Source organism: Dama dama, chromosome 10, assembly GCF_033118175.1.
Source record: "Dama dama isolate Ldn47 chromosome 10, ASM3311817v1, whole genome shotgun sequence".
NCBI lineage: Eukaryota > Metazoa > Chordata > Mammalia > Artiodactyla > Cervidae > Dama > Dama dama.
The window spans coordinates 39697391-39724291 of NC_083690.1; the positions used below are offsets into that span (position 1 = coordinate 39697391).

Consider the following 26901-nt stretch of genomic DNA (forward strand, 5'->3'; position numbering starts at 1 on the left):
GCTGCGAAACCTCGGGAAGTGACTGCAGAAGGGGGAGCTGGTGTCTGAAACACACGTTGTCCCCGTGAGAACAGACCTCCCAGGCCTCTCTCTCCTGGCAGGCAGGGGGCAGGTCTGGGAGGGCAGGGGGCCCCAGGCGGCCCTCTGCTCCTCCCCCGCGCTCTGCCTGCTTCCTGAACCACAGCAGTCATCTGGAAAGGAAGGGCCCCCGGCAGCAGGATGCCAGGCGGGTGTTGCCCCGAAGGCACACCCAGGAACACACGAGGCAGGATCTTTTCAGGGCCCCAGCGTTCCCCTGGAGACGGGACTGCAGCACAACAAGCCCAGCCCACCTCCTCTCAACAATTTACAGCCAAAAGGCCCCCCTGGCACAGATTCCTGGAGAGGCAGGAAGAGAACCACAAAGAACATGGAAGGCCGCATCTTTCTGTGTCGATGAGCCAATTTTTATCTTTCCCCAGTTTCCAGATGGGGAAAGGGACCAGGTGGGTGCGGGGGTGCGGGGCGGGGGGATGGGGATTGCAGTGAGGGCCACAGGTGCACTGGCAGCCTCCTCTCTGGGTCATTGGGAGGATCGAGGAAATGCAGAGTAAATCACTCTCAGGTAGGATCCACAGTTTGCCAGAAACACAACAGCCTTCTAAGGCCCCATCCGAACTCAGAAGATACAACGATGCAGAGTGAGGAAGGACTGACTTTCCCGCTGCAGTGAAGCCGGAATGGACTGCGAGGTCAGGGTGACAAGTGGTGGGAACCGATGCCGGTTGCTTAATGTTTATTTCATACAGGGTTCTGCTAACCTTGGACGAATTCCACAAAGCAGGTTACTTTTGGTTTTGTGATCTCTATATTAGAAAAATCAAGAAAGGCCTTTCTCAAGAAATAGCTTCTTAAGTCTTGTGTGTTTAGACGTTCAGCCCTGTCGGACTCTTTGCGACCCCATGGACTGCAGCCCACCAGGCTTCTCTGTCCTTGGGATTCCCCAGGCAAGGATACCTGCGCGGGTTGCCATTTTCTCCTCCAGGGGATCTTCGCGACCCTGGGATCGAACCCAGGTCTCCCCCATTGCAGGCAGATTCTTTACTGTCTGAGCCACCAGTCGGCTGCTCTGTCGGTGCTGCCTCCCTTCTCGGGTTGAATTCCAGCAGTCTTCTTTAAACTGCAGCTTTAAGGATTAGTCTCTTTTTGTAACATCCAGAAAATGATTAACCAATCGGTTCTTTCTTAAAGACACCAGTTCAGTGCAAAACGGGGAAAGAAAAAAAGTCAACAAAACGCTGCTTAAGATAGCAGAACCTGTTTCAAAGAGAGTTCATTCATTTTCTGGGTGGAGTACTGCAGCTCAGGAAAAAAACCGCCCACACCCGCCCCCGCCCCGGCCGGCAGGGAAGGGGGCGGGGAGGCGGGCGGCTCCGACTGGTCCAGCCGCCACCTAGTCCTGGAGAGGGCCTGCCCAGACCCCACCTAGTCCTGGAGAGGGCCTGCTCAGACCCCACCTAGTCCTGGAGAGGGCCTGCCCACACCGAGCTCTCCGAGCCCCAGCGAGCCGACCGACCCGGCTGCGGGCGCAGACGCGGCAAACGAAGACGGCTGGGGAGAGGGGGCGCGGGGCGCCCTACGGGGACCCCCGCGGCCCGGGCCGCCGCCCACCTCCCCGGCGATCCGCGGGGACCTGGGGCGCAGGGAGGGGCTGGGAAAGAGGGGGCAGCTGTTTGTAAACATGCCGGCCCCGCCCTGCTCCTGCGGCGGGGCGGGAGCAAGGAGATCCGGGCAGCAAAACCTCAAGGGCCCCCGAGGTTTCCAGCGCGCAGTCGATTCCGCAGCGCGGAGACAAGCGGATGTAAACAGAAATCCTTCCCTGGGACACTTAGAGGCCAAGAGTGCGGGCGCTCAAAGCTACCGCCTTCCCGCAAAGATGTTCCACCCCGTGCTGCCCGCCCCGTCCCTCCCCTCCCCGCAGCCCCTCTCCAAGCCCTGCCCCGCCCCCCCCCCCAGGCCCATTTCTGCTCCGGGAACCCTTTCTACCCTAACCCTGGCCCCTCTCTAGAGCCGCCGTCTCCCCCAGGCGCACAGGCCTCCACACTTGCGGGGTCGCTACCCCAGCTCGACCTGCTGACCGCTGCTTTTATTCAAAATGTTACTGGGATTTATATTTATTCTATGAACTCCCCAGGTACAAACCAAAACACTTTCTGTTCGTAAAAGCCGTCGATGTGGCTGGATCGTAGCTCACAGCCCCATGTCAGTCTGAGCTGGTTTTGGCGGACGTGTAAGGGCCTCGGAGCGCGGTCGCACCCGGCCCGGGACAGGCCCGTGGGCTCCCGCTGCCCCGAGGTGCTGCGCAGTGAAGGTGTCAGAGCAGAGCTTCCGTGCCAGCTCCCCACGCTATGCACACCACACAGGGCACCCGTTTGCAGGGGTTTTTAGTGTCCGGAGTGGTGTGACCACCATCTCGCGCCACAACATGGCCATTACCCCTGAAAGAAACCCAGGACAGGCAGCCGGCACTCCCTTAAACCTCCCGAGTCCCTGGCAACTGCTGTCTACTCTTCCTCTAAGGCTGTGCCTATTCTGGACATCGCCTGTCCACGGAACCACACAGCGCGTGGTCTCCTGTGGACTGATTCCTTTCCTCCTGCATCACGTTTTCAGGGGTCACCCACGCTGCACCGGGTGCCAGCACTTGGTTCCTTTTTATTCCAAGCAACACTCCACGCCGTGGCTGTAACACAGTTTCCCTCCACTCAGCAGCTGATGGACATCTGAGTTGTCTCCATTTTGGAGGCGGCTCTGAATAACACTGCCCTGAACCACGCAGGACGAGTTTCCACGGAGACCTCACGACCCAGTGCCTTGCCGGGCGGTTGAGGTAAACCCTTTAATGTTTTGGAGAACTGCCAGACTGTTTCCCAAAGTGGCTGCTTCGTTTTACGACACATTTTTTTTTATCGGTGCATAAATTATAGATGTATGCGCGCCAGAGCATTGTCACAGCATAACTTCATCATGAACTCAAGCGGAGCCCTCGTGTTTTAGGTTGTTCTCAGGGCAGACGTCAGAAAGGACAGGGAGGTGATGTGGTACACCTTGGGTTTGAGAACAGAGCTATTGCTGGAAGCCTGAAAAGAGCTTAGGACAGAACCGGCCTCGTGAATCCCTAAGGACTAAATAAAATAGCGCAGGTGCAGGGGCTGAGCGGCGGCCCGGCCACAGCAGGCCTCACTCACTGCTCCTCCCTGTCATCCCGGGCCACTGTGGTCTTAGAGGGCGGGCTTCGTCGGCAGAGAAGACACGGCCCGAGGAGGCTGCAGAGACCTGCCCCCAGTCTCCCACCAACTGGAGATGTGGCCAGAACCAGAACTGGGGTCCCAGACCTGAGTTCTGGGCTGTGACATTTCAAAGGCATCCCTGAGCTCTCTCCCCAAGAGAAACACGCCTGCTCACCGGCTCGGGAGGGAACTGACTCCAGGCAGCTCAATGCAAATGTCTCCCAGCTGGTGGCGGACACAATGTGGGGGGGCGGGGGGGGGCACACAGGGCACACGTGAGGCCGGCGACCATGCTGAGATGAACCGACTTGAGCTTCTAAATGTAAACCTTTAAAGTGCAAAACCAGGGCCCTGAGCGGGCTGGTCAGCGGAGAGCAAGACTGTCCGGGATGACGCCTGGGGGTGCCGAGCTCCAGCTCTGCTGGGGGAGCGCGGCCAGAGTGTGGTCCCCAGGGCCCCTGAGACGGCTTCAGGGGGAACATGAGCTCGAAACTAGCTTCACGCCGACCCTGAGACATGGTCTGCCTCTTCTCCGGGCGATGTGTGATGAAGCCCGATCTGCGGTGGCGGAAGCGAGGCACCAGCATCACGTGGGATCTCCAGGGCCCGTCTCGTTTTAAAATGTCCTTAACGAAGCAGTAAACTGCTTTAAAGTTTCTTAAATTTTGATCCTCAAATCCATGTCTTCCAACATGTTTTACAACAAAAGGGGAGGCAGGCACAGGGCCCGCAGTGCTCCGGGGAGCACGCCAAGGATGAGAACGTTTGAGGACCTGCCTTTCTTCGACATCTAGATTAATTTCTAAAACTTTGGAAAGGATTTTTATGAAGTTTAGAAAAACCAAGTCCACCAAAACCTGGTATACAAACCCTCCTTTTAAATAGTTTCACTGTCTGTAAAAAAAAAAAAAAAAAGGTACTTATGCCTGCTTTCAAAGGCCCTAATGTACAGAATTTCAAACTGGAAAGGTGACTAATTAGGTCGTGATTCTTCACTTTGTAAGAGCACCTTCCAGAGACTCTGTTCAAGTTGTCAGGTCACCTGATGCGCTTAAAATATTTTCAAATTTTCCGCCCACGGCCCTTTTTCCAGAACCAGACTCCACAGCGTATCAAGCACAGAACACCCTCTTTGTATCACTTTCCTCTTCATCAGCCGCGTTCCGGAGGCCAGCGCCCCGGGTTCCTCGGGCAGCGGCAGCGCGGGCCGGCCCGGCCGCTCACCTGATGGTGCCGGTCGGGGAAGGGATGGGGCTGACCAGGCTCCGGAGGTCCGGCTCCGGGATGTGGATCTTCAGCGGGGAGATCTGAGGGTAGAGCGGCCGCAGGGGGGACGCGGGGGCCTCCTCCTGGTGGTACAGCGACGTGAACTGGATCTTTATCGCCGTGCTGGGGAAGCGGAAGGTGCACCTGCAACGGAAGCGCAGCGGTCGTTATGCCCAGCGCGGGGAGCGGCGGCCCGCTTCGCCTGTGCGCAGGGATCGGCCTTGCCCTGCGCGCCCACGTGCCCGAACCCGCGCCCCATGCGCGTCCTCATCTCCTGGGACAGGGCCGGCGGGCAGAGACCTCTGCCCCCAACGGGCCCCCACTCGTGTCCCCGCCCACGCCAGCTCCGGCCGCACGAGCCGCTTCCGGGCCTTCGCTTGGATCCAGCACCTCGCGGAGCGCTCCCCGACCCGAGCAGCTGCAGCAGCAAGAGCTGCAGGTGCGGGCGGGGGTCTGGCAGGAAGCGCCCTGGACCCGAGGGAACCCCGTGTCCTCCACTGCAGGTGACCGCCCGCCCAGCCCGTCACAGACCCGAGTTCCTCTCCGTGTGCGCAGAGGAGCCCAGCGCTCTTCCCCTCTGAGAAGCCCCCGCCTGTAAAGCAGGGCGCTGCCTGTCCAGCACACCCTCTGATTTCTACACCGCCAAGTTCTCCACAAGCCGCTAACCCAGGAGCAGACCCTGGGTCCACACCCAAAAGCGCCTGACAGTTGGTCCTGTCAACCAATTCGGCGTCTAAGTAGCAAATCAGGGATATAGCAAGCACCACTTCAGTTGCATTCCCTTTTCTCTCAGTAAAATAGGCTTTCAGAAGGGGGATTTAAGAACCGGTCAGAACAGGCTCTGGGACCCAGAGTGGGGACCCCAGCGCCCCACCAGCCAAGAGGGGTGTGTGTGAGCCTCCTGCTGGGAGGGCTCACCTCTCCCTACGTAACTCAGCAGTCAGAGCCACCGCCTGCATCTCACAGAGGATGCCAGGAGCGCCAACTGGCTCCACTGGCCGGTGCAGATCCTTCTAGAGACACAGAGCAGAGAGGGGCTGCGTGTGGCCGTGAAGGCAGAGCCCCACGGCAGGCGGGGAAGCACCGCGATGCCGGGTTCACAGCTGACGGGCTCGTATTTCCAGATCTAAAATCGGAACAAGGGGATCTTGATACTGTTCCAACAGACTGTCTTCCTGTTTGATGCTGTTCTGACTCAGCACCAGAATGTCAGGGGGGGTCTGTAACGGCAACATCATCCATGCTTCTGCTTACAGGGCCACCGGGCTGCATAGAAACAGCCTGCTGTTTCCGTCTTATAAGAAAGAAACCTCCGCTGTCCCCTCCACTTGCCTCAGTCTCCCCACCACCCAGAGATGTACTCGGTCAGCACTTTGGCTAAAAGGTCACATCACACATTTGCCCAAGATGCCTTCTGAGGCCTGGGGTCTCCCCAGACCCGGAGGCCGGTCCGCTTCTGTAACTCGCAGTCAATGTGCATCCCCGCCGAGTCCAAGATGGGCCCAGCGTCCCTGAGCCTGGGAGCGGGCTGAGGACAGGTGAGCGCCACCTGTGAGCGCCGGCCGGGATGAACGGCGGGGGAGTCTGTGCCCACGGACACACACACCTCCGTGTCACCAGCGCCAGGGAGGAAGGCAGTAATCGTGACAGTTAAAGAGTTTCCACGGCCCTTAACTGCTGCAAATCCGCAAAACAAGCTTCGTGCTCCTCTCTGCCAGAGGAGGGCGGAGTTCTGACTTCCTGCCGCCCTGAAAAGTCCCCGTGCTGGCATGGGATCAGACCACAACCTTGAGATCCTCTTATAGCTACAACTGTCCTGACAACTAGAGAGGGGGTGTGGCTTCTGGCCTCTGGTAGAGCTCACAAGACGGTGGGGGGAATCTTAGAAAACGGGGTTTGGGGTTCAGATGAGAAGAGGCATGTGATCCCTGAGGACGAGCTTGGGAGGAGGAGCGGCGAGGTGCCAGGGAGCACGGTCAGGCCCCCTTCCCTCTGCTTCGCCGCCTGACTTCTGCTCTGCGCCCACCTGCCCTAACGCCTCTGGGGCCCTGCATGCTCAGGGCAGGCGCGATCCCCTCCCAGGCGCTTTCCAGTCCAAACCCAAGGCACCGGATAGACGGTACACGTACACGTCTGGGGCTTCAGTGAAACAAAACACGGCGATTTACAAGGTCAGGGACGTGGGCACGCCATCAGTAGCAAAATCGACGGCCATCGATAACTGATACTAGCGGGACCGTTTCCCACTGGAACAGCGACTTCCCAATTAGGCTTTAACCAAAAACATTTTCACAGTATTTACTGTAACAGCTATTTCAGAAGCTTCTTCTGATTCACTCTTCCAAAAATTATCCCGAGGCTGCCAATCCGCTACTCAGGAGGAGAAGGGGCGAAGAGGAGATACTGGGGAGCTCCTTGATTAAACAGATGCCTCCCTGGGGTGCTCGCAGAGCTGGCCCATTCTGGTTTAGGGCTCTGGCCGGAGTTTTAATGAGTGCGTTCTGCAGTTAAAGCTATTCTCCCGAAGGTGCCCACCTGCAGTCTGAACCCGGGCGCAATCTGCCTGTGCTGGTGGGGCCCTGGCTGAAGGTGGGGGTGCGTGCTGAAACCACTGCCCACCAGCCCAGGGACGGCCCCGGCAAGCATCCACCCACCTCGCAGGGTGGTCCCTTGAGAGCTCGCCTCAGAATTCTTGCCCTAATTCGCAGAGATGAGAGCAGTCTGCGGGCTGCCGGGGGTGGGGGAGGTGGACATTTGGGGGCGCCTCACCCAGAAAGACAGGGGCCAAGTACTGTGGTGGTAGTGGGTGGGGGCTGAAGAAAAGGTGTTCTAGGAGCAGGAGTGGAGGAGGACCACTGGTCCCCCAGGCCACAAATCCCAGGGAGCGCTGAGAGGGTGCACTGCAACAGAGACGGCCAGCACCCCGGACACGCATCTCTCTTGCTGCAACAACAAACTCGTCTCAGCTGGACGCATGGCCGCTGGACTAAGGACGATGTTCCTCTGCACCTCGTGCGCCCGTGAGACGGTGCTGGTCAGTGAGATGTGGATGGTTCGTGCCCTCAGGAGGAGAGTGTCTTCTACCCTTCTCCCCTTCCTAATGGCCAGAATGTGGGTGTGACGGCAGGAGCTGGAGCAGCCACAGTGGGCCATAAAATGGACGTTGGGAAACAGACCAAGGGAACAGAAAGGGCCTGGCGCTACCCTATCAGGTTACATTATGGGGCTGTTACATGCAAAAGAAATCCATCTCACCCTTGTTATTCCAACCTCTGTTACAAAAACCAAACCTACATCCTAACTGTAAACAGCTGTCAAGGCTGTATATTTTCATCTTGCTTATTTAACTTATATGCCGAGTACATCATGAGAAATGCTGGACTGGATGAAGCAAAAGCTGGAATCAACACTGCAGGGAGAAATATCAATTAACCTCAGATATGCAGATGACACCACCCTTATGGCAGAAAGCAAAGAGGAACTAAAGAGCCTCTTGAGGAAAGTGAAAGAGGAGAGTGAAAAAGCTGGCTTAAAACTCAACATTCAAAACACGAAGATCATGGCATCTGGTCCCATCACTTCATGGCAAATAGATGGAGAAACAATGGAAACACTGACAGACTGTTATTGTCTCGGGCTCCAAAATCACTGCAGATGGTGACTGTAGCCATGAAATTAAAAGTCTCTTGCTCCTTGGAAGAAAAGTTATGACCAACCTAGACAGCATATTAAAAAGCAGAGACATTACCGACAAAGGTCCATCTAGTCAAAGTTATGGTTTTTCCAGTAGTTGTGTATGGATGTGAGAGCTGGACCATAAAGAAAGCTGAGCACTGAATCATTGATGCTTTTGAACTGTGGTGTTGGGGAAGACTCTTGAGAATCCCTTGGACTGCAAGGAGATTCAACCAGTCCTTCCTAAAGGAAATCAGTCCTGAATATTCACTGGAAGGACTGATGCTGAAGCTGAAACTCCCAATACTTTGGCCACCTGACGTGAAGATCTAACTCAGTGGAAAAGACCCTGATGCTGGGAAAGATTGAAGGCAGGAGGAGAAGGGGACGACAGAGGATGAGATGATTGGATGGCATCACTGACTCTATGGACATGAGTTTGAGTAGGCTCCAGGAGTTGGTGATGGACAGGGAAGCCTGGCACGCTGCGGTCAGTCCATGGAGTTGCAAAGAATCGGACATGACTGAGCGACTGAACTGAAAGAGTTCCCTGTGAGGAACAGCTGAATGCACCAGGGTGCACATTCATGGAAGAATATCATTTAGCCATTGAAAAGGACGCCTTCCAGGACTGTGTGTCTCTGGGAAAACCTCTTAAAGCATCCGATCTGTTCTCATCAGGAAAACTGGGGTATTCTCGGTGTGTGTGCTCTAAGAGTCTCGTGAGTATTAAATGAAATATTCCAAGCAAAGCAGCTAGAAGCTCACACATACTGAACAAGTAACACACATGCTCAGTCGCTTCAGTCATGTCTGCCTCTTTGTGACCCCGTGGACAGGAGCCCACCAGGCTCTTCAGATTCTCCAGGCAAGAATACTAGAGAGGGTTGCCACTTCCTCCTCCAGGGGATCTTCCTGACCCAGGGATTGAACCCGCGTCTCCTGAGTCTCCAGCAGGATTCTCTACCACTAGGCCAACTGGGAAGCCCTAACAAGTAACAGTCCCTCATTAAAACTGGCCCATGAAAGCTGATCAAAAATGCTGATGATACCCTGACAAACGAAAACAGCAGAGACTCAATGGTCCAGCGTTATGGCAAAAGGCACAGGATTTGAAATCAGACAGAACTGGTTTGAGAACGGGCTGCTGGGACGACACGGGGAGACCTGGGGTGTGTGGCTGAATCTAAGGCCTCTCCCTGGTAAACCAGAGACAAAGTGGCAAGCCTGGGTGCAGGGGCAGCCCCGGGGCGGGAGAGGCTGGCACCGCAAGTGGCCGATGACATGGGCCGTGGTCCATCGCAGAGGACAGGGACGAGGAGGAGGGGTGAGAACAGCCCTGGGAAGAGACCTGGAGTCTTTCAAAACGTTTTCTGAATGTTGTCACTGTGTCCTTAAAGAAATGAAAGACTTGAGAAGGAAAAAAAGCTGTTACACATCCGATGACCAGTATGTTCAAATTTTGTAAATAACCACAACCCAGGCGTGGGAAGATGGTTGGGCCTCTCCTTTTGGAAGGGAGGGCTGGGGCTGCTGACAGCCAGCAGCGCCTTCCGCCTGCCCCCACCAGGGCGTTCCAGGCGCAGGCCAGTGGGCGGTTTGCCCAGGGTGGGCCCTGGGCCACAAGCAACCCCCATCTACAGAGCTCTGGAGCTGGACCACCAGAGGCAGTGGAGGCTCTGAGTTCTGTAAGAACCACCAAAGAAAATCACGGCAGTTCAGGAAATGGTTTTTATATACCACCCCCAAATCAAAGGAGTCTGACGATCCTAACTGTCTTTAACCTAAAATATCTGCTTCCTATTAAAAACGTTAACACGTTTTGCTAGAACATCTGAAAAATGAAAACAGAGCTGGGTCTAGGAGGCTGGAGACTGCAGAGCCCAGACCTCCTCTCTGCGCTGGACAGCTGTGTGGACCCGGGAGAGTCAGCCCAGGACAGACGGCCAGCACAGTGAGGAGGCGGATCTGAACAGGGTTGGGGAGGGCCCCCCTCCAGGGGCCAGGCTGCCTGCAGCCTGGACCTCGGGCTCAGAGGGTCCCAGCAGAGCAGGGCCAGGAGCCCCGGGGAGGACCCCAGGCCATCTTCCCAGGGACATTCTTACCCCTTGAGGGGGGAGCGTCAGCTTTAAAACAAGCAAACAAGAAAATGACTCCCGAGTTGAGCTCCCAAGCTTTACAGTTTGGAAAATCAGATAGGGCAGGAAGTCCAATGTATCTGAAAAAGCAAGTACCTTCCGGATCTGCCTGGAAAACACCAAAGGTGGTCCAGTCGGGTGAACGGGGGAGCTACAGAGATGAGAATTACCACGTCGAAGGCCCTGGCTCCCTGAAGGTCACTGCCCACCAAAGGGGCGCTGTGGCAGCTTGAGCTGCAGGTGGGTGTGGACCACAGGCTGGGCCTCCGAGGGGGGAGCCTCAGCCCGGGGACCCGCCAAGCCCGCCCACGCCAGGCTGCCACCAGCTCAGGGCCCGGCTGTGTCCCAGCGGACGCACGGTCTCCAGGCTCCTGTTCCCAGGGCCGCCCCTGCACAGAGCCCACCTCGAGCACTCCCACTCCTCCCCACAGGGCTTCCCAGACCTCAGGCTCCCTCGGGGAGGGGTTACCTTGGCGGCCACCTGTCCCTCCATGCTGGGCACACGCGTGGTGCACACTGAAGGAGCTGACCACACGTCATGGGGTAACGCGTGTGTGCATGCCGCAGGGGCTAACCACGCATCACGGGGTAACGCGTGTGTGCATGCCGCAGGAACTGACCACGCATCACGGGGTAACACGTGTGTGCACGCCGCAGGGGCTGACCATGTGTCACGGGGTAACGCGTGTGTGCACACCACAGGAACTGACCACGCATCACGGGGGAACACGTGTGTGCACGCCACAGGGGCTGACCATGTGTCACGGGGTAACGTGTGTGTGCACGCCGCAGGGGCTGACCATGTATCACGGGGTAACACGTGTGTGCACGCCGCAGGGGCTGACCATGTGTCACGGGGTAACGCGTGTGTGCACACCACAGGAACTGACCATGCATCACGGGGTAACGCGTGTGTGCACGCCACAGGGGCTGACCATGTGTCACGGGGTAACGTGTGTGTGCACGCCGCAGGGGCTGACCATGTATCACGGGGTAACGTGTGTGTGCACGCTGCAGGGGCGGACCATGTGTCACGGGGTAACACGTGTGTGCACGCCGCAGGAGCTGACCACGCATCACATGGTAACGCGTGTGTGCACGCCGCAGGGGCTGACCATGCGTCACCGGGTAACGAAGTCTCCCAGGAGGTAAAGGCTGGGCCTGAGGCTGAAGGAGCCTGATTCCTTCCACATGGACGTGGCAGCCCAGAGGTCATGGCTGAAGCCCAGCGTCCAAGCCCCAGGGCAAGGGTCAGACTTCCCTGACCCCGGGTGAACCGCGCCAGGAGACAGACCACACGCCTGCCTGTGTGTGCAGAGTCGCGGGGCAGAGCGCCAGGGGACAGCCGGAAGCCCTCCCTCTCGCAGGGGGCAGGCTGTCCGTGTCACCACTCAGACCTGCACCTGCGGTTTTTATGGAGAGAGGCCCGATTGAGAACGGGAGTGAGAATGGGCTGAGACACCCCACGGGCAGAGCCCGGTCGGCCGGGCCGCCCCCGGGTCCAGCGCCACCGCAGACGGGGCTGGGGGACTGCTGGGCTCTGCGCAGAGACCGTCGCCCGCCCGCTGTGACACGTGCCTGGTCTGCGGTCAGGAGCCAAGGTCACCCCGTTACACACAGCCCCCCTCTCCCTCCCTCCCGAGGACGAGGACAGGGTGTCTAAGCACGAAGACGAAGACCCAGGAAAGTGCCAAGTGCTGGAAAAAAGAACGAGCCTGCAATGAGTGACACCCGCGTCGACACTCAGCCTCCACCCAGGGAGCGGCAGGAGCCCCCGCCTTGGGGTAGCAGGTCGCCCCATCCCGAGGAAAGACGCTGATGCGACATCAGGGGTTGGGGGCTGGCCAGGCCTTCTTCCCTGCTGGCTCAGCTGGTGAAGAGTCCGCCTGCAAGGCAGGAGACCCTGGTCCGATTCCTGGGTCGGGAAGTTCCCCTGGAGAAGGGGCAGGCTACCCACTCGAGGATTCTTGTCTGGAGGATCCCCGTGGACAGGGGAGCCTGGCGGGCTGCAGCCCGTGGGGTCGCAGAGAGTCAGACACGACTGAGCACACAGCGCGGGCACGTCATTGTCAGCTGCTGGGGTGGAACATGTGAGGTGGTCTGCGGAACTGACATCAGACCTTAGTCAACGCGAGATGCAAGAACACAACAGTATAGGAGAATATAGTATGCCACAGTACAGCAAAACATAGTTAAAAAGTTGCGCAGGCTATTATTACATGTCCCTGGTAACCACACGCTGGCAAGTTAATTATGTCAGCTAACCAACGTATTCCATTTCTCTGGACACTTGAGTTATACTTAGACACGTGTGTTCGGAGGACACCGTGGAGAGGGCCCTGTGCGATCACAGTCCTATAAGTCTGAGGGGCAGAGAGAAAAAGGCTCCAGGACACCGTGGCTGGAGGAGAAACAGGAAAGCAAAGCGGGAATCCACTCCGCATGTTCACTTTCTGGGTGCTGGCTACTCAAGAAGGGCCCAGTTCACTTCTGTTAAACTTGGCTGGGAAATACCGTCAGGAGCTGCAGGCAGAAGAGCCTGGGGTGCGGCTCGAAAGGTGCAGGCACCCAGGCTGGCGGGGAAGGCCCGGCGCGGCCTCATCCTTCCTGCGAGGATGGATCCCGGCGGACCTGGGGGGCCTCCCGCCCAGGCACCGCCACCCAAACCAAGACCTTCCTTTCGGTACCGGCCTCAGAGACAGCAGGGAACCCCAAACACAAACCTCAGCCCCGCCTCCAAAGAGAGCACACAGCCTTTGCTGTTAAAAAAAAAAAAAAAGAAAGAAAAATGTTCCATCTGTCAGAACACAACAGGAACCCTGTCTGACTGCTTCCAGCCCAGCTCGGCTCACCTTCCTAATTTGGAGACTCCGACAGGCACACACGGAAGCCCGACGGAGCCGCCCTGCACGGAGGCTGGGGAGGGGCGTGGGCAGGCGGGCGGCCCTGAGGACTGTACTTGGCCGCCAGCCCATTTCCCCAAAGAACCGAAACCCGAGAAGGCACCGGGAGGTAGCAGAGTCTCCGGAGGTGGATGAACCCCTGCCGCATGTGGACGCGTCCGGGCCGGGGAGGGGGGCACCCTGTGCACCCCCACGCCCTGGCTCCCAGGGTGCCACCCCCACCCCGGCTCTCACCTCTGCTCAGGCGGCAGGGAGAAGGACCCTCCCGCCCACCGCCCAACCCCTTCCCCTCCCACAGCCTCCAGTGGGGCGAGGCACGGCGTCCCTGGAGGGGGACCCGGGGAGCCCTGGCTTTCATGGGGCCAGACGATCCTGGGGCCACCCCTGGGAAGGCAGGAGAACGGGGCGCCTCGCGGGGAAGGCGTGGCATGAAGGGGTACGCAAGGGGGTACCCTGCCCCTCCCACTGCTTTCCCTGGGGTGCCCACGTCCCCAGGGGTGGCTGATGGACAGTGGCACGGGGGAAGAGAGGAGAGGCAGGCAGGCAGCTCCTGAGGGCTGATTCCTGCCCATTGTCCCTCCTCCCGCTCCACGCCTCGTGCGGAAATGTGATGACCGGCTGCCAGCAACCACTCTGGGCAAGGAGGTCGCCCTGCAGTGGAAGCCCCACCCCGGCCAGGACAAGACAGCGGCACAGAGAAATGGAAGCAGCCTCTGCGGGCGCTAGGCCTGGGGCCCGGCCCGCCTGCGGGCCAAGTTCAACACACGGCTCGGCTGTGTGGTCCCTCTGTTCCTGACACGCTCTGGATGAAACAAAACTGGTTGGCTTCAGAAAGGAAAATAAGCCAGAGCTCTCCGCTGAGGGAAAAGCAAACCACGGGCCGTCCGCCGAGTCACAGCGGGCAGGGCGGCCGCGTTTCCAAAGCCTTCTGCTGCCCAGCTGGGCTCAGGGCGCGGCTGGCCCTGCACCGACCCCTCGCTGGCGTGGACGGAGAACCCAGCTCACCATGGGCCTCCACCAGCGGAGAGGCAGGGCGTGCAGGGCTCGTGAGCTTCTCGACAGTTAATGACGAAAGCCTGAACAGCATCTGCTTGGAAGATGAACTCCCTGCCGCCTGCGCTGCTCTGCAGGGCCCTGCCCGGGACAAGGAGCTGGGGGTGAGGGCACCCGGCTGGCAGGCGTGATGGCAGCATGGAGCCGGCTTCTCACAGCAAGACGGTCCACAGATGGGCCTCGAGCGCCGTCAGGGGGCTCGTCCCCCGCAGGGCCAGGGGCACAAGCACAGGGGCTGGGCCCAGGGCGTGAGCGGACGGTGAGGCCGGGGTCAGGCAGCGCTCACCACCAAGTGCTCTGGCCACACCTGCGGCTCCGCGTGCAGCGCCCCCAGGCCTGCGCCTGCTGTGCCCTCAGACAGACCCCCAACCAGGAGGGGACCCGGCCTCAGGCCCAGGATCGTGAGGCTGACGGACGGGGCGTTGGGACCCAAACCTCTTGTCCGGGTGGTACGGTCTGGGGTGCCCCACCTGCCCGTCCCTCTGGGGGTGTGTAGGGTAGAGACCCCGACAGAGACTCTGCATGGGGGCCTCTGGGCCCAAACCACAGGGAGAAAGGAGGAGGGGATGCAGGGCGGGGTGCTGGGGCCAGGGGCCTGCGGACAAGGGGCCGGGACAGGCCCGCGTGGGCCGCTCCGTCTCCCTAACTTTCTCGTCAATCAGGCCTCGGAGAGAGGCCGGGATACCACCTGTGATGGAGTAGTGAGCAACAGTCCACCCATAGCCAGCACCGTGGTTCACACAAAGACACACAGACACGCACACACACGGCTCTGACCCCCCAACCCCCCCCACACCTCTGAACACACACACACCCCTCTGACCACACACCCAGCTCTGACCCCCCAGCCCCCCCAGAACACACACACACACACACAGCTCTGACCACCCCAACGCCCCCCACACACCTCAGAACACAGACACATACACAGACACAGCTCTGACTCCCCCACCCCCCACCCCCCAAACACACACACACCCCACTGGAAACCCCGCCACCCTGACCCGCCGACTCAGTCAGCACAAGACACGACCCGGGCCCGGGGCCTCACCTGAGTCAGCTCCCCCTCGAGCCCCCGTGGGCCAGGATGGGGGTAGGAGCACGCGGGGGGCCATGCTCAGCTCCTGGGGGAGGGGGGTCCACGCCCCACCCCTGCCCCCCAGGTCCGGCAGGACAGGTGCCGCGAAACCCTGCATCGGACCGGGCCTCACGTAGCTGAGAAAGCGCCACAGCGCCCGGGAGGAGACGCGGATGCCGGGCCTGCGTGCGGGTCTGCTCGCTCGGAGCCCCTTGCCTGCCCCCGGGGCCGCCTGGCCTCCCTCTCCACCTGGGCACGCGGGGCTGGGGGCTCCCACCCAGGACAGGCCACAGGCCAGGAGAGGAGAGGCGGAGCGACAGAGAAAGTGCCTCTGAGCCGCTGGCGGAGGGGACGCGTGGGTTGGGCGCTGGGTTCCTCGCTCTCCATGAACAACTGTGCTCCGCGGGCCCACCGCCTGCCCACAGGGATCAGGCCTGCGGGCTCTGGGAAGGTCGCTGGGGGGGCCGCCCGCCGCAGAGGCCGAGGAGCTGCTGGGAATCCATGTCCGCTTTACTGGTCACACAGGACGCCGGGCCCCGCAGAGCCCGGGGCGCGCGAACCTGAGCGGCCTTGTAAAGGAGCACGGCTCCATTTCCGCAGAAACCAACGTCCAGGCAGCGCCGGCAGCGCCCGCGGCCTCAGAGTAGAGAGTTACGAGGGAGGAGAACTCTGAAGGCGACCGGGACAGCAGCAGCATGGAACCAAGTCTCAGGCAGGTCGCGCTGTGACGGGGAAAAGCTGGAGGCTTAATTAGCCCAAGGACAGAGAAGACCCAGCCCAATGGGAGGCAGGCCCCTCGCCGGTCTGATTCTCGGGACACACGCGGCCGTCGGTCGGGAGAGGAGGCACCCTGGCACGGGGTGGGGTGCGGGGCGGGTCCCAGCAGGTGAGGCTGCGGAGTCACGGCTCGGGCTCCGCCACGGACCCACAGGAGACCAGTCCTGCAGCCCGCGCCACCCCCACCTGCGGCAGGGGCCCACGTCCTCCCCACGGAGCGTGGGGACACACGCTGTCCCCACTGAGGGGCCCGGGGACTTGTCCCCACCGAGGACGGGGGCACGGGCCAGTGCACAGAGCCAGCAGAGGGCGGGTCTGGGGCGGGAGCGACACCTGAGTCCCTGGGCTCGTTTTCAGTACCGAGGGGGCCACGTGGGAAGTGAGGGGGGGGTCCCCCTTCACCCAGAGATGTGCTTACCAAACAATGGACTTAAGTAAAGTCTAAAGTCTACAGAGCTTGTCCCCCCAACGTCCAGATTTCCATCATGAGGAAAATCTCAAACAAAACGGGAAAAGGCATCAACAGACACCCACACAGGAGGATGCTGATGTCAGGATCCTAGGATTCTAAAGGATCCTAGGATCCTAGATTCCAGGATTCTAAAGCAGTGATGTTAAAATGCGCAATTACAGGAAACAGAAAATGTCAGTAAACAGGAGACCACCAAAGGGAATGTTAGAACTAAAAACATAGTAACTGAAAACTCCATGAACAGACTCAGGCAGAATGAAAAGACCAGAGAAGGGAACCAGGGAACCTGAAGCCAAGAACAATGAAATCACCCAGCTGGAGCCACCAAGAGAAAAGAGACTGAATAAAGGACAGGCGTCTCAGGAGCTCGTGGGGCTGAAACAGAAGGTTGACGCCCAAGTCCCAGGAGAACAGAAAGTGGGTGGGGTAAAAAAAAAAAAAAATAGCTGAGAAACCGCCAAATGCAGCAGCAAGGTAAACCTACAGGTTCAAGAAGATGAGTGATCCCCAGACAGGCAACTCAGAGAAATCCACGCCGACCTTTTGAAAATGGAAGACAGAAAAAAGCTCCTAAAAACCACAGTGAAAAGCCGTTATCACCCACAGGAGGAAAAACCGGTGTGACCAGAGAGCAGACGTTTTGCTGCAGGGACACACCGCCCATCGGGGGCGCTGGGGGGCACACCTGAAAGATGGCTGAACCGGCACCACACCGGTGGGATCCCCGCTCTGCCGGTGCGACTGGAGGACCAGCGGGCAGTTCCTCAAACGGACACAGCCCGTGATGTGACCAATCCACTGTGCTCCTGGCGCTCATCCCCGAGAGGGAAGATCAGGTGTGCTGGAAACCTGCCCGCGGCCGCTCATGGCAGCTCTGTCTGCAGGAGCCGCGATCAGCCACCGGGTCCCAGGAAACACGGGGAGCTGACATGGCGGGGCGGTGACGACTCAGCGGCAAAGAGGAATGAACCACCGCCCCGCCCGGCCCGCACAGACGTAGGGGGGGCCGTGACGAGGCGGGACGGCAGGCCTGACTCAGAGCACCCGTCCAGGGGCGCCCTGGACTCCCAGGGTGGGGGGCAGCTCCCTTCCTCGGAACAAGGCCGACAGGGCTACACGTCCTGACCGCACAGCCACGGCCGCCGGCCCGCCGGGACGCGGGAGGCACACACAGACCACAGCTCTGAGGAGACCCCCGTCCTGTGGCCCTCACTCCTGGCCCCTTACTCACAGCTTCCAGACTGTAGAGTCTACGCTGAAGCCTGGCGACCCCACCCTGGGGCCAGCCGCTGGAAGCAGTGCTTTCCCGACATCGCTCCTCCTTCAGGGAACTGGCCGTGGTTCTGGGCGCTCTGGCTGCTGGAATCTGCAAGCCGCCCCGGACTCCCAAATTGACCAGTGCCTGGTGTGGCCACTTTGGCTGGACCCAGATCCTGATCGGTCAGTTACAGCGAGAAACAAAGAACCCTGCTTCCTCCTGCACAACATGGAGCTCTTCACACGGTCCTCCTGGTTAATTCTGAGCTTGGCTCTGCTCGAGTCAAACGCTGATAAGCAGATGGCTTCTCATAGGGCAGGCTTCCAGCCTCTGCCTCTGGCCGGAGGAAGCCCGCGGCTGGGCCAACGTAGGGGCCGGCAGGGCGCGCGGAGCCGGGACCCGGGCACACAGGGGGCCTGATGCTAGCGGCTTCGCTCCTAGAGACGCTCTGCCAGGAGACGGAGGCTGTCGGTCGTGACCCCTCCTAGAGCGGGAACACCCAGACCCAGCGTGGTCCCAGCCATGCTCCCACTGAGGGTTTTCTGCGTGGGATGAAGCCAGGAGACGCAGCTGCCCAGCAGGGCGCTCCTCCCCACCCGGGGAGTTCTGCTTCTCGCTCTCGAGGTTTTGGATCTGCACGTTTAGGAGGATGCGACGCCCACCGTGTTCTGGGTCCATGGGTGCTACCACATGCACCGGGAAGAAGCACGGGTGAGAACACACGTCCCCGGGGCTCTGTCCGCGGGAAGGACGCTCCTCCCGGGGCTGCAGGACGGAGGCTGGGGGAGGGGACAAGGGGGACTGCGGCCGTGAACTGCCTCCTCAGACAGCACGCACGTCAGAGCCTCTAAGATGCGCCTTAAAGGCAAGACGACCCCAAAGCAGCCCTTATGCTGGAAGCAGATGGGAGGCCAGGGAGAGGGCGAGGGTGCCGTTAATCCAGAGACGACGTTAACCCAGAGACTATCCCTGCTGCTCGGACTGTCCCTGTGAGGAGGCCGGGGTCACTGGGAAGAAGAGGCTGGGGGGGTCACCGGGAGGAGGAGGAGGCCGGGGTCACCGGGAGGAGGAGGAGGCCGGGGTCACCGGGAGGAGGCCGGGGTCACCGGGAGGAGGAGGCCGGGGTCACCGGGAGGAGGAGGCGGCCGGGGTCAGTGAGATCCCTTCAGCGCCCCATGAGCCCTCAGAGGGTGGTGGCTCTCGGGACCTCCCTACTGGGAAGCCGACCTCCTGGGCTCCCTGAGGACGAGGGGCCTTTCCCAGGAGCCCCGACCCAGCCCCACTCACAGCCCGCACGCCGCAGTGCTGAACTGATTATGCAAAAAGACGTTTTCCACTACTTCGGGCTCACACAGTTAAAGGTGACGAACAGTTGTGAACTTTCTCTGTTGACTACTAAAAAACAGAAGTAACTAACAGATGAAAAGGGCAGGAAGAGAACTTTCTGAAGTTACGAATGTCCTCGAGTAAAACTCCCTGGGCCAGGCTGCCTGCCTGATGACGGATCTGGAGATGAAGTTCATTGGCCACCGGGGGCCCGGGAGGTGGTCTGCCCCTCGGAGGTACTGACCATCATCCCTTTTCTTACAGTGGGGTTACAATGAAACCTTGTTTGTAGTTCTGCAGAAGTCACAGAGCTGTGAGCACAATTTAAAAATAAATGTCATCTCTTGCCAACTGGAAATAAACAGAAGGGGGAGACAATTCACATGAGCCCCTCAGCACGCCATCCTCGTCGGCTCTGCTCTACTGTGTCAATAAATCTCACCCTGGGTGTTTGAGCAGCGTTTAATCATAAATGGATTTGAGCGCACTCAGGAGCATAAACAGAACTAAACATCACCTGTCCAGGAGAGAGGCAGGTCAGCGAGGCGGGAGGACAGAAAACCCAGCTGTGAAGGGAGAAGCCGGGTAGCCGGCCCACTTAAACCCAGCGCAGACAGGACCATCTTCAAGATGACGAGAAGGAGCCCAGAACTCACAGAGCGGCGGTCTGCTTGTCGGCGGTCAGCATTCCTTCCCAAGGACGTGTGAGCGGAACAGGCGGGTCCTCATCCCCGACCGCAAACGGCTGGCCGGAGGCTGGCCTGTCTTGTCCACCGTGGGCGAGGCTGTCCTGCACACGTGGGCTGGGTGGGCTGGGACGCCCCCTCAAAGGCCAGCCCCTGCCGCAGAGGGCACCCCGCCGTCAGTCCGGGTGACTCAGTCCTTTACACGAGTAGGCCCGGCTCGCAGCACCCTCATGGCTCCACGTGAAGCAGGCGCACTCCCCAGCGAGCACCCAGCGCTGCAGGACCGCACCCGAGACGCCGGCCCCGCGGGTGGACCCGGTTCCCACCCTCTGGGCCTGTCTCATGCGTGAGGGGGGCGAGGAAGGAATAAGCATGAACGAGCCGCCTCAAACATCTCAGCCCTGCTGGAGAACTCCCGAGGCCCCATCGCTGCCGCCCCTCTTGGCATGCGGCGCCCCGGCCCCAGTGCTGCCGCCCGACCTCCCTCCTGAAGCCCCCTCAGGCTCCTGCCTCGGGAGCCCGATGTCAGTCTCTCCACCGCGTCACCCGGGAGGCGCTGGACTCACTTCCACTGTGTGTGAGCCGCGGGCGTGTTTGTTCCAACACCCTGGCCCCCTGACTGCCACAGCACACCTGTCAGCCCCGGGCAGCTCACCTCTGCCTTCAGTGGAGCGGCCCGGTGCGGAGGGCGGGAGCTCACTGCCCGTGCGGGATTTACACTGGACTCGCGTGAACCCTGTCTTAGGCGTGACATCCCGGGGAAAGCCTGTTTTAGTAGAGACAGCGGCAGTGCTGACCGAGGGTCAGGAGACGTGCGGTCCGGTCCCAGCGTGGCCACCTGTCCCCGACGCGGCGGTCAGGCCTGAGGTGCCCGCTCAGTGCTCTCCGGGCCCTTCTGAGCCCGCGGATGCTCCAGCTGCTCCGAGGGCGAGGGCCGTAGCCACGCAGTAGTGGTGTCGGGCTCGTCCCGACGCGCACACGCCCCGCCACCCAGAGGAGGAGCCGCATGGAGCAGGGCCAGCGAGGGCACAGCCGTGAGAGCACCCGCGACGACCGGGGGAGACGGTGACGCGGGGAGACTCCACGTGGGCAGAGGAGAGGCCCTGGGTTGAGTTTCCGTCAAAAGCAGCGTCGGCGGTGCAGACCATCCGGGTCAGGCCCCTCTCGCCGCTGAGCAGCCCCAAGGCCAAGAACCAGGCATCTGGAGGCAGGAGACACGCTGGACGTTTTCATTATGGGGGTCACACAGCAGTCGGCATGGAACCCCGGCACCCCGCCCCGGATCCAAACGCTAGTCAACCCCCCCATGGATGTGCTGTCTCGTGAAGCAGCGAGGGGGTCCGGGCAGGAAACGCCCCTTAACCCAGAACCTTCGCTCAGGCAGCTGGGACCTCACCCGCAGCACTCCTCTGCGGTCGCCCCTGGAGCCCGGGGCAGCGCTGACCTCCCAACTCCTCCAGGGACGAAACAAAGGACTGGACATATCTGACAATAAAACGCCATTAAAAAAAAACCCTGCTGCTGAATCAGCCCACCACCACGCAGCTCACTGTATCTCCCGGGCCTGCCGGGCCCACCCCCTGCTGGCCCGTCCCCACCCGCGGCTGAGCAGCTGGCACCATGGGGCGGCGGGCACTGCTCAGATGCTCAGGACGACGCTGGGCCCGGCAATCCGAACGCGGAGGTGGAAGATCAGTTCCCTTTCCCCAACGCAGAATCCTGAAACTTTACCCCCCTGCATGATGTCTTGCAGGCCACCTGGGGGCCGCCATGAAAGCAACAGCTGTTGCGGGTGTGGTGGACACGGGTGAGGCCTGCGTGGTTCCCGGGGCCCCGGGCGGGGCCATCTGGGTCCACCGGGTGGCCGCTGACGGGGGAGGCCCGGCATGGGCCCCAAGGAGACGGCCTGCGAGCTGGGCAATGTGGCGGATGCCCCAAGGAGACGGCCTGCGAGCTGGGCAATGTGGCGGATGCCCCAAGGAGACGGCCTGCGAGCTGGGCAATGTGGCGGATGCCCCAAGGAGACGGCCTGTGAGCTGGGCAATGTGGCGGATGCCCCAAGGAGACGGCCTGCGAGCTGGGCAATGTGGCGGATGCCCCAAGGAGACGGCCTGTGAGCTGGGCAATGTGGCGGATGCCCCAAGGAGACGACCTGCGAGCTGGGCAATGTGGCGGATGCCCCAAGGAGACGGCCTGTGAGCTGGGCAATGTGGCGGATGCCCCAAGGAGACGGCCTGCGAGCTGGGCAATGTGGCGGATGCCCCAAGGAGACGGCCTGCGAGCTGGGCAATGTGGCGGATGCCCCAAGGAGACGGCCTGTGAGCTGGGCAATGTGGCGGATGCCCCAAGGAGATGACCTGTGAGCTGGGCAATGTGGCGGATGCCCCAAGGAGACGGCCTGTGAGCTGGGCAATGTGGCGGATGCCCCAAGGAGACGGCCTGCGAGCTGGGCAATGTGGCGGATGCCCCAAGGAGACGGCCTGCGAGCTGGGCAATGTGGCGGATGCCCCAAGGAGACGGCCTGCGAGCTGGGCAATGTGGCGGATGCCCCAAGGAGACGGCCTGCGAGCTGGGCAATGTGGCGGATGCCCCAAGGAGACGGCCTGTGAGCTGGGCAATGTGGCGGATGCCCCAAGGAGACGGCCTGCGAGCTGGGCAATGTGGCGGATGCCCCAAGGAGACGGCCTGCGAGCTGGGCAATGTGGCGGATGCCCCAAGGAGACGGCCTGTGAGCTGGGCAATGTGGCGGATGCCCCAAGGAGATGACCTGTGAGCTGGGCAATGTGGCGGATGCCCCAAGGAGACGGCCTGTGAGCTGGGCAATGTGGCGGATGCCCCAAGGAGACGGCCTGCGAGCTGGGCAATGTGGCGGATGCCCCAAGGAGACGGCCTGCGAGCTGGGCAATGTGGCGGATGCCCCAAGGAGACGGCCTGCGAGCTGGGCAATGTGGCGGATGCCCCAAGGAGACGGCCTGTGAGCTGGGCAATGTGGCGGATGCCCCAAGGAGACGGCCTGTGAGCTGGGCAATGTGGCGAATGCCCCAAGGAGACGACCTGTGAGCTGGGCAATGTGGCGGATGCCCCAAGGAGACGACCTGTGAGCTGGGCAATGTGGCGGATGCCCCAAGGAGACGACCTGTGAGCTGGGCAATGTGGCGAATGCCCCAAGGAGACGGCCTGTGAGCTGGGCAATGTGGCAGATGCCCCAAGGAGACGGCCTGTGAGCTGGGCAATGTGGCGGATGCCCCAAGGAGACGACCTGTGAGCTGGGCAATGTGGCGAATGCCCCAAGGAGACGGCCTGCGAGCTGGGCAATGTGGCGAATGCCCCAAGGAGACGACCTGTGAGCTGGGCAATGTGGCAGATGCCCCAAGGAGACGGCCTGTGAGCTGGGCAATGTGGCGGATGCCCCAAGGAGACGGCCTGTGAGCTGGGCAATGTGGCGGATGCCCCATGAGACGGCCTGTGAGCTGGGCAATGTGGCAGATGCCCCAAGGAGACGGCCTGCGAGCTGGGCAATGTGGCGGATGCCCCAAGGAGACGGCCTGCGAGCTGGGCAATGTGGCGGATGCCCCAAGGAGACGGCCTGTGAGCTGGGCAATGTGGCGAATGCCCCAAGGAGACGACCTGTGAGCTGGGCAATGTGGCGGATGCCCCAAGGAGACGACCTGCGAGCTGGGCAATGTGGCGGATGCCCCAAGGAGACGGCCTGCGAGCTGGGCAATGTGGCGGATGCCCCAAGGAGACGGCCTGCGAGCTGGGCAATGTGGCGGATGCCCCAAGGAGACGGCCTGTGAGCTGGGCAATGTGGCGGATGCCCCAAGGAGACGGCGTGTGAGCTGGGCAATGTGGCGGATGCCCCAAGGAGACGGCCTGTGAGCTGGGCAATGTGGCGGATGCCCCAAGGAGACGGCCTGTGAGCTGGGCAATGTGGCGGATGCCCCAAGGAGACGGCCTGTGAGCTGGGCAATGTGGCGGATGCCCCAAGGAGACGGCCTGCGAGCTGGGCAATGTGGCGGATGCCCCAAGGAGACGGCCTGCGAGCTGGGCAATGTGGCGGATGCCCCAAGGAGACGGCCTGTGAGCTGGGCAATGTGGCGGATGCCCCAAGGAGACGGCCTGTGAGCTGGGCAATGTGGCGGATGCCCCAAGGAGACGGCCTGTGAGCTGGGCAATGTGGCGGATGCCCCAAGGAGACGACCTGTGAGCTGGGCAATGTGGCGGATGCCCCAAGGAGACGGCCTGCGAGCTGGGCAATGTGGCGGATGCCCCAAGGAGACGGCCTGTGAGCTGGGCAATGTGGCGGATGCCCCAAGGAGACGACCTGCGAGCTGGGCAATGTGGCGGATGCCCCAAGGAGACGACCTGTGAGCTGGGCAATGTGGCGGATGCCCCAAGGAGACGGCCTGCGAGCTGGGCAATGTGCCGGATGCCCCAAGGAGACGGCCTGCGAGCTGGGCAATGTGCCGGATGCCCCAAGGAGACGGCCTGCGAGCTGGGCAATGTGGCGGATGCCCCAAGGAGACGGCCTGCGAGCTGGGCAATGTGCCGGATGCCCCAAGGAGACGGCCTGCGAGCTGGGCAATGTGGCGGATGCCCCAAGGAGACGGCCTGCGAGCTGGGCAATGTGGCGAATGCCCCAAGGAGACGACCTGTGAGCTGGGCAATGTGGCGAATGCCCCAAGGAGACGGCCTGCGAGCTGGGCTATGTGGCGGATGCAACGGAAGGGAGCAGACAGTGCGAGGGGCCCAGCACAGGGCCCCCCGAGCGGGAAGCGCCCTGCGGGGCGGAGGCCGGGGGGCCGCACGTGCACCAGCAGCATGGACGACGCATCCTGGGGACATGGCTGCCCGGCTCCCACCCGGGAGCAGCACCTCACTGCCTGCCACCTTCACCCCCAAGCCCCCTGGGACGGGGCAGTCGGGGGTTGGCCCGGGGCCCAGCCCTAGCTGCTGGGGCTTCACCAGACGTCCAGGAGGAAACCCCTCCAGTCACACACAGGCAGAAGCTAACACCACTTGGAGCGAAGTGCGTGTCTCTGTGACTCCGCTTTGCTACACTTTGACGGCCTTTTTCCCATCCATCGCGTGAAATTCCATGCTAATCTGAGAGGACCACTTGTGATAATCTCAGGTTAGCTTAGATGTTAATAACCCTTCCAACCCTTTCCAAAAGAGTGCTCTTTCTCTGCTGACTGTGGGCCACTGATAAAGACAGAAGCTGGAGCCCAGGAGGGAGGCGGCGTCTGTTCGCAAAGCAGCAGGGCTGTTTGGAGACCCTGAGCCAGCCCGGAGAAAACCCACACCCCGAGGAGGCCTCGGGCCCGTCCCAGGGCTCACCCCTGACGCCCCAGAAGCGGAGGAGAGCCACCTGCGTCCCCGCGGCGGTCTGGCTCTCCAAGCCCAGCTCGGTGCCGGCGGGCTGAGTGCGCGCACGCGCGGAGCGAGGCCGGGTGGGGAGGGGGCGGACGGACCGCGGGCCGCTCCAGGACCCCCGCCCCCCGCCAGCCGGGGCCACGTCTCCACCCAGACGTTAGCACCGAGGAGGAGAAACGACCCTTCTGGGGAAACTGGGTCATCCAACAGACTAATGACGCCGAGTGAGTGCGCCGGGAGAAGCCTGTGTTCAGCCGTGTGGGGATAAACTAACCCGGTTTAATTGTTATGTAAATTACAGCCTCAACCCCCATCAGTCTATCCGGGATGGCCGATAGTCAGAACCGTTTTCTCTGAAATAAAGACGCCCTTCAGGGCTCCGGACCCACCCTCCCGACAGGGCCAGCCCCGCCCTCCCCTCTGCCGTCCGGGCGGCACCTGCCTTCCCGCCGGGAGGCTGGTCTCTCCCTGCAGCTGGAGGCAGCCCCTCTGCCCGGGGGCACCACCCTGGTGTCTGCATCTGGGCCACGCAGTATCTCGGCTCCACGGGGACAAAGGCTGGGGACCCTCAGGTTTTATTTTTCACTTTTACAGAGAAAACGCAATGGACTTCAGTTAAGGTATAACCAGCTAAGTTACTTGTATTTTTCATGACCTCTTCTGTTATTTAGTCAGTTTCAGTAAAATTATCTGTAGACAGACCCTGCAAGAAGTGCTCAGGACAGCGGGTCCGTCTGTGGGGGCGGCGCCCCTGCAGGGGAAGCAAGGATCAACCTTGACCTCGCGGTCAGACAGGATTTACAGCTTTTCCAGCCGGGGCAACGGCCCCTCCCCCAAAGGCTTCCGACACGCCACCCCGCAATGAGTACCCCCCCAGGCCCATCACGGCCTCTTCCCTTGCTCACGTTTCCCCACGCTGAAAACAACCTAGGAAGAGGAGAAATTACTGCGTTTTGGTTACCAGGAGCCTCATCTGATCTGGTCGCTAGGAACTGGGGCCCCCGGGGATGGGGGAGGGGGGAGTCCCGCCCCCGACTGGTCCCAGCCACAGGGGACGGGTCCGGAGGCCAGACTCTGCCGGACCGTCCCTTCTGTTTAAAGACCAGCTAGCTCCCGGCTAGCAGGGCCCTAACCTACTCAGCCACACAGACATTAACATGAAAAAGGTGCTTTAGAGCCCCTGGCTAGACGGATTCCAATTCCCCAGCAGCAGTGAAATTGCAAATACGCAGTTTCGGCAGAGTCCCTGCTCTAGCGTTTTGTTTTTTTTAAAAAGTAAACAAGGCACAAGGAGAACACTCTGAATGCCACAGTGGTCACCTCTGCGGAGGGCAGCTGTCCGGTGCTCTTCTCCTGACATTTCTGCGTTTTCCAAAGTTTGTACGTGCGCAGGTTGCGTGTGTAACACCAAAAAGTTTGAAATAATAAAGGCTGCATAGATATGTGACATCAAGCTAATGTGTACTTTTTTTTTTTTGGTCTTTTAAAAACTGACTCTTCCAGAAAAGAAATGACATTGAAGAATTTTGACTTTTAAGAAAACCAGATAATGCAGGCTGAGAAACTCTCCAGTAAGCTTGAGAATTCAAGACTTTCAACTCCTCTGCTCTGGTGAGGATTAACT

At 60.6% G+C, this 26901-nt stretch overlaps 1 protein-coding gene across 2 annotated transcripts in view; it reads right to left on the reverse strand.

Annotated features, from left to right (window-relative positions):
- Positions 1-26901, reverse strand: part of FOXK1 (forkhead box K1) — a 55128-nt gene that overhangs the window by 14828 nt on the left and 13399 nt on the right. For both annotated transcript variants that reach the window (XR_009694519.1, XM_061153730.1), the window contains exon 2: positions 4494-4679. Coding sequence is in view for 1 of the 2 variants with exons in the window: in XM_061153730.1 (XP_061009713.1) it covers positions 4494-4679 (186 nt within the window). In the remaining variant the exon portion in view is untranslated. The remainder of the gene's footprint in view (positions 1-4493; positions 4680-26901) is intronic.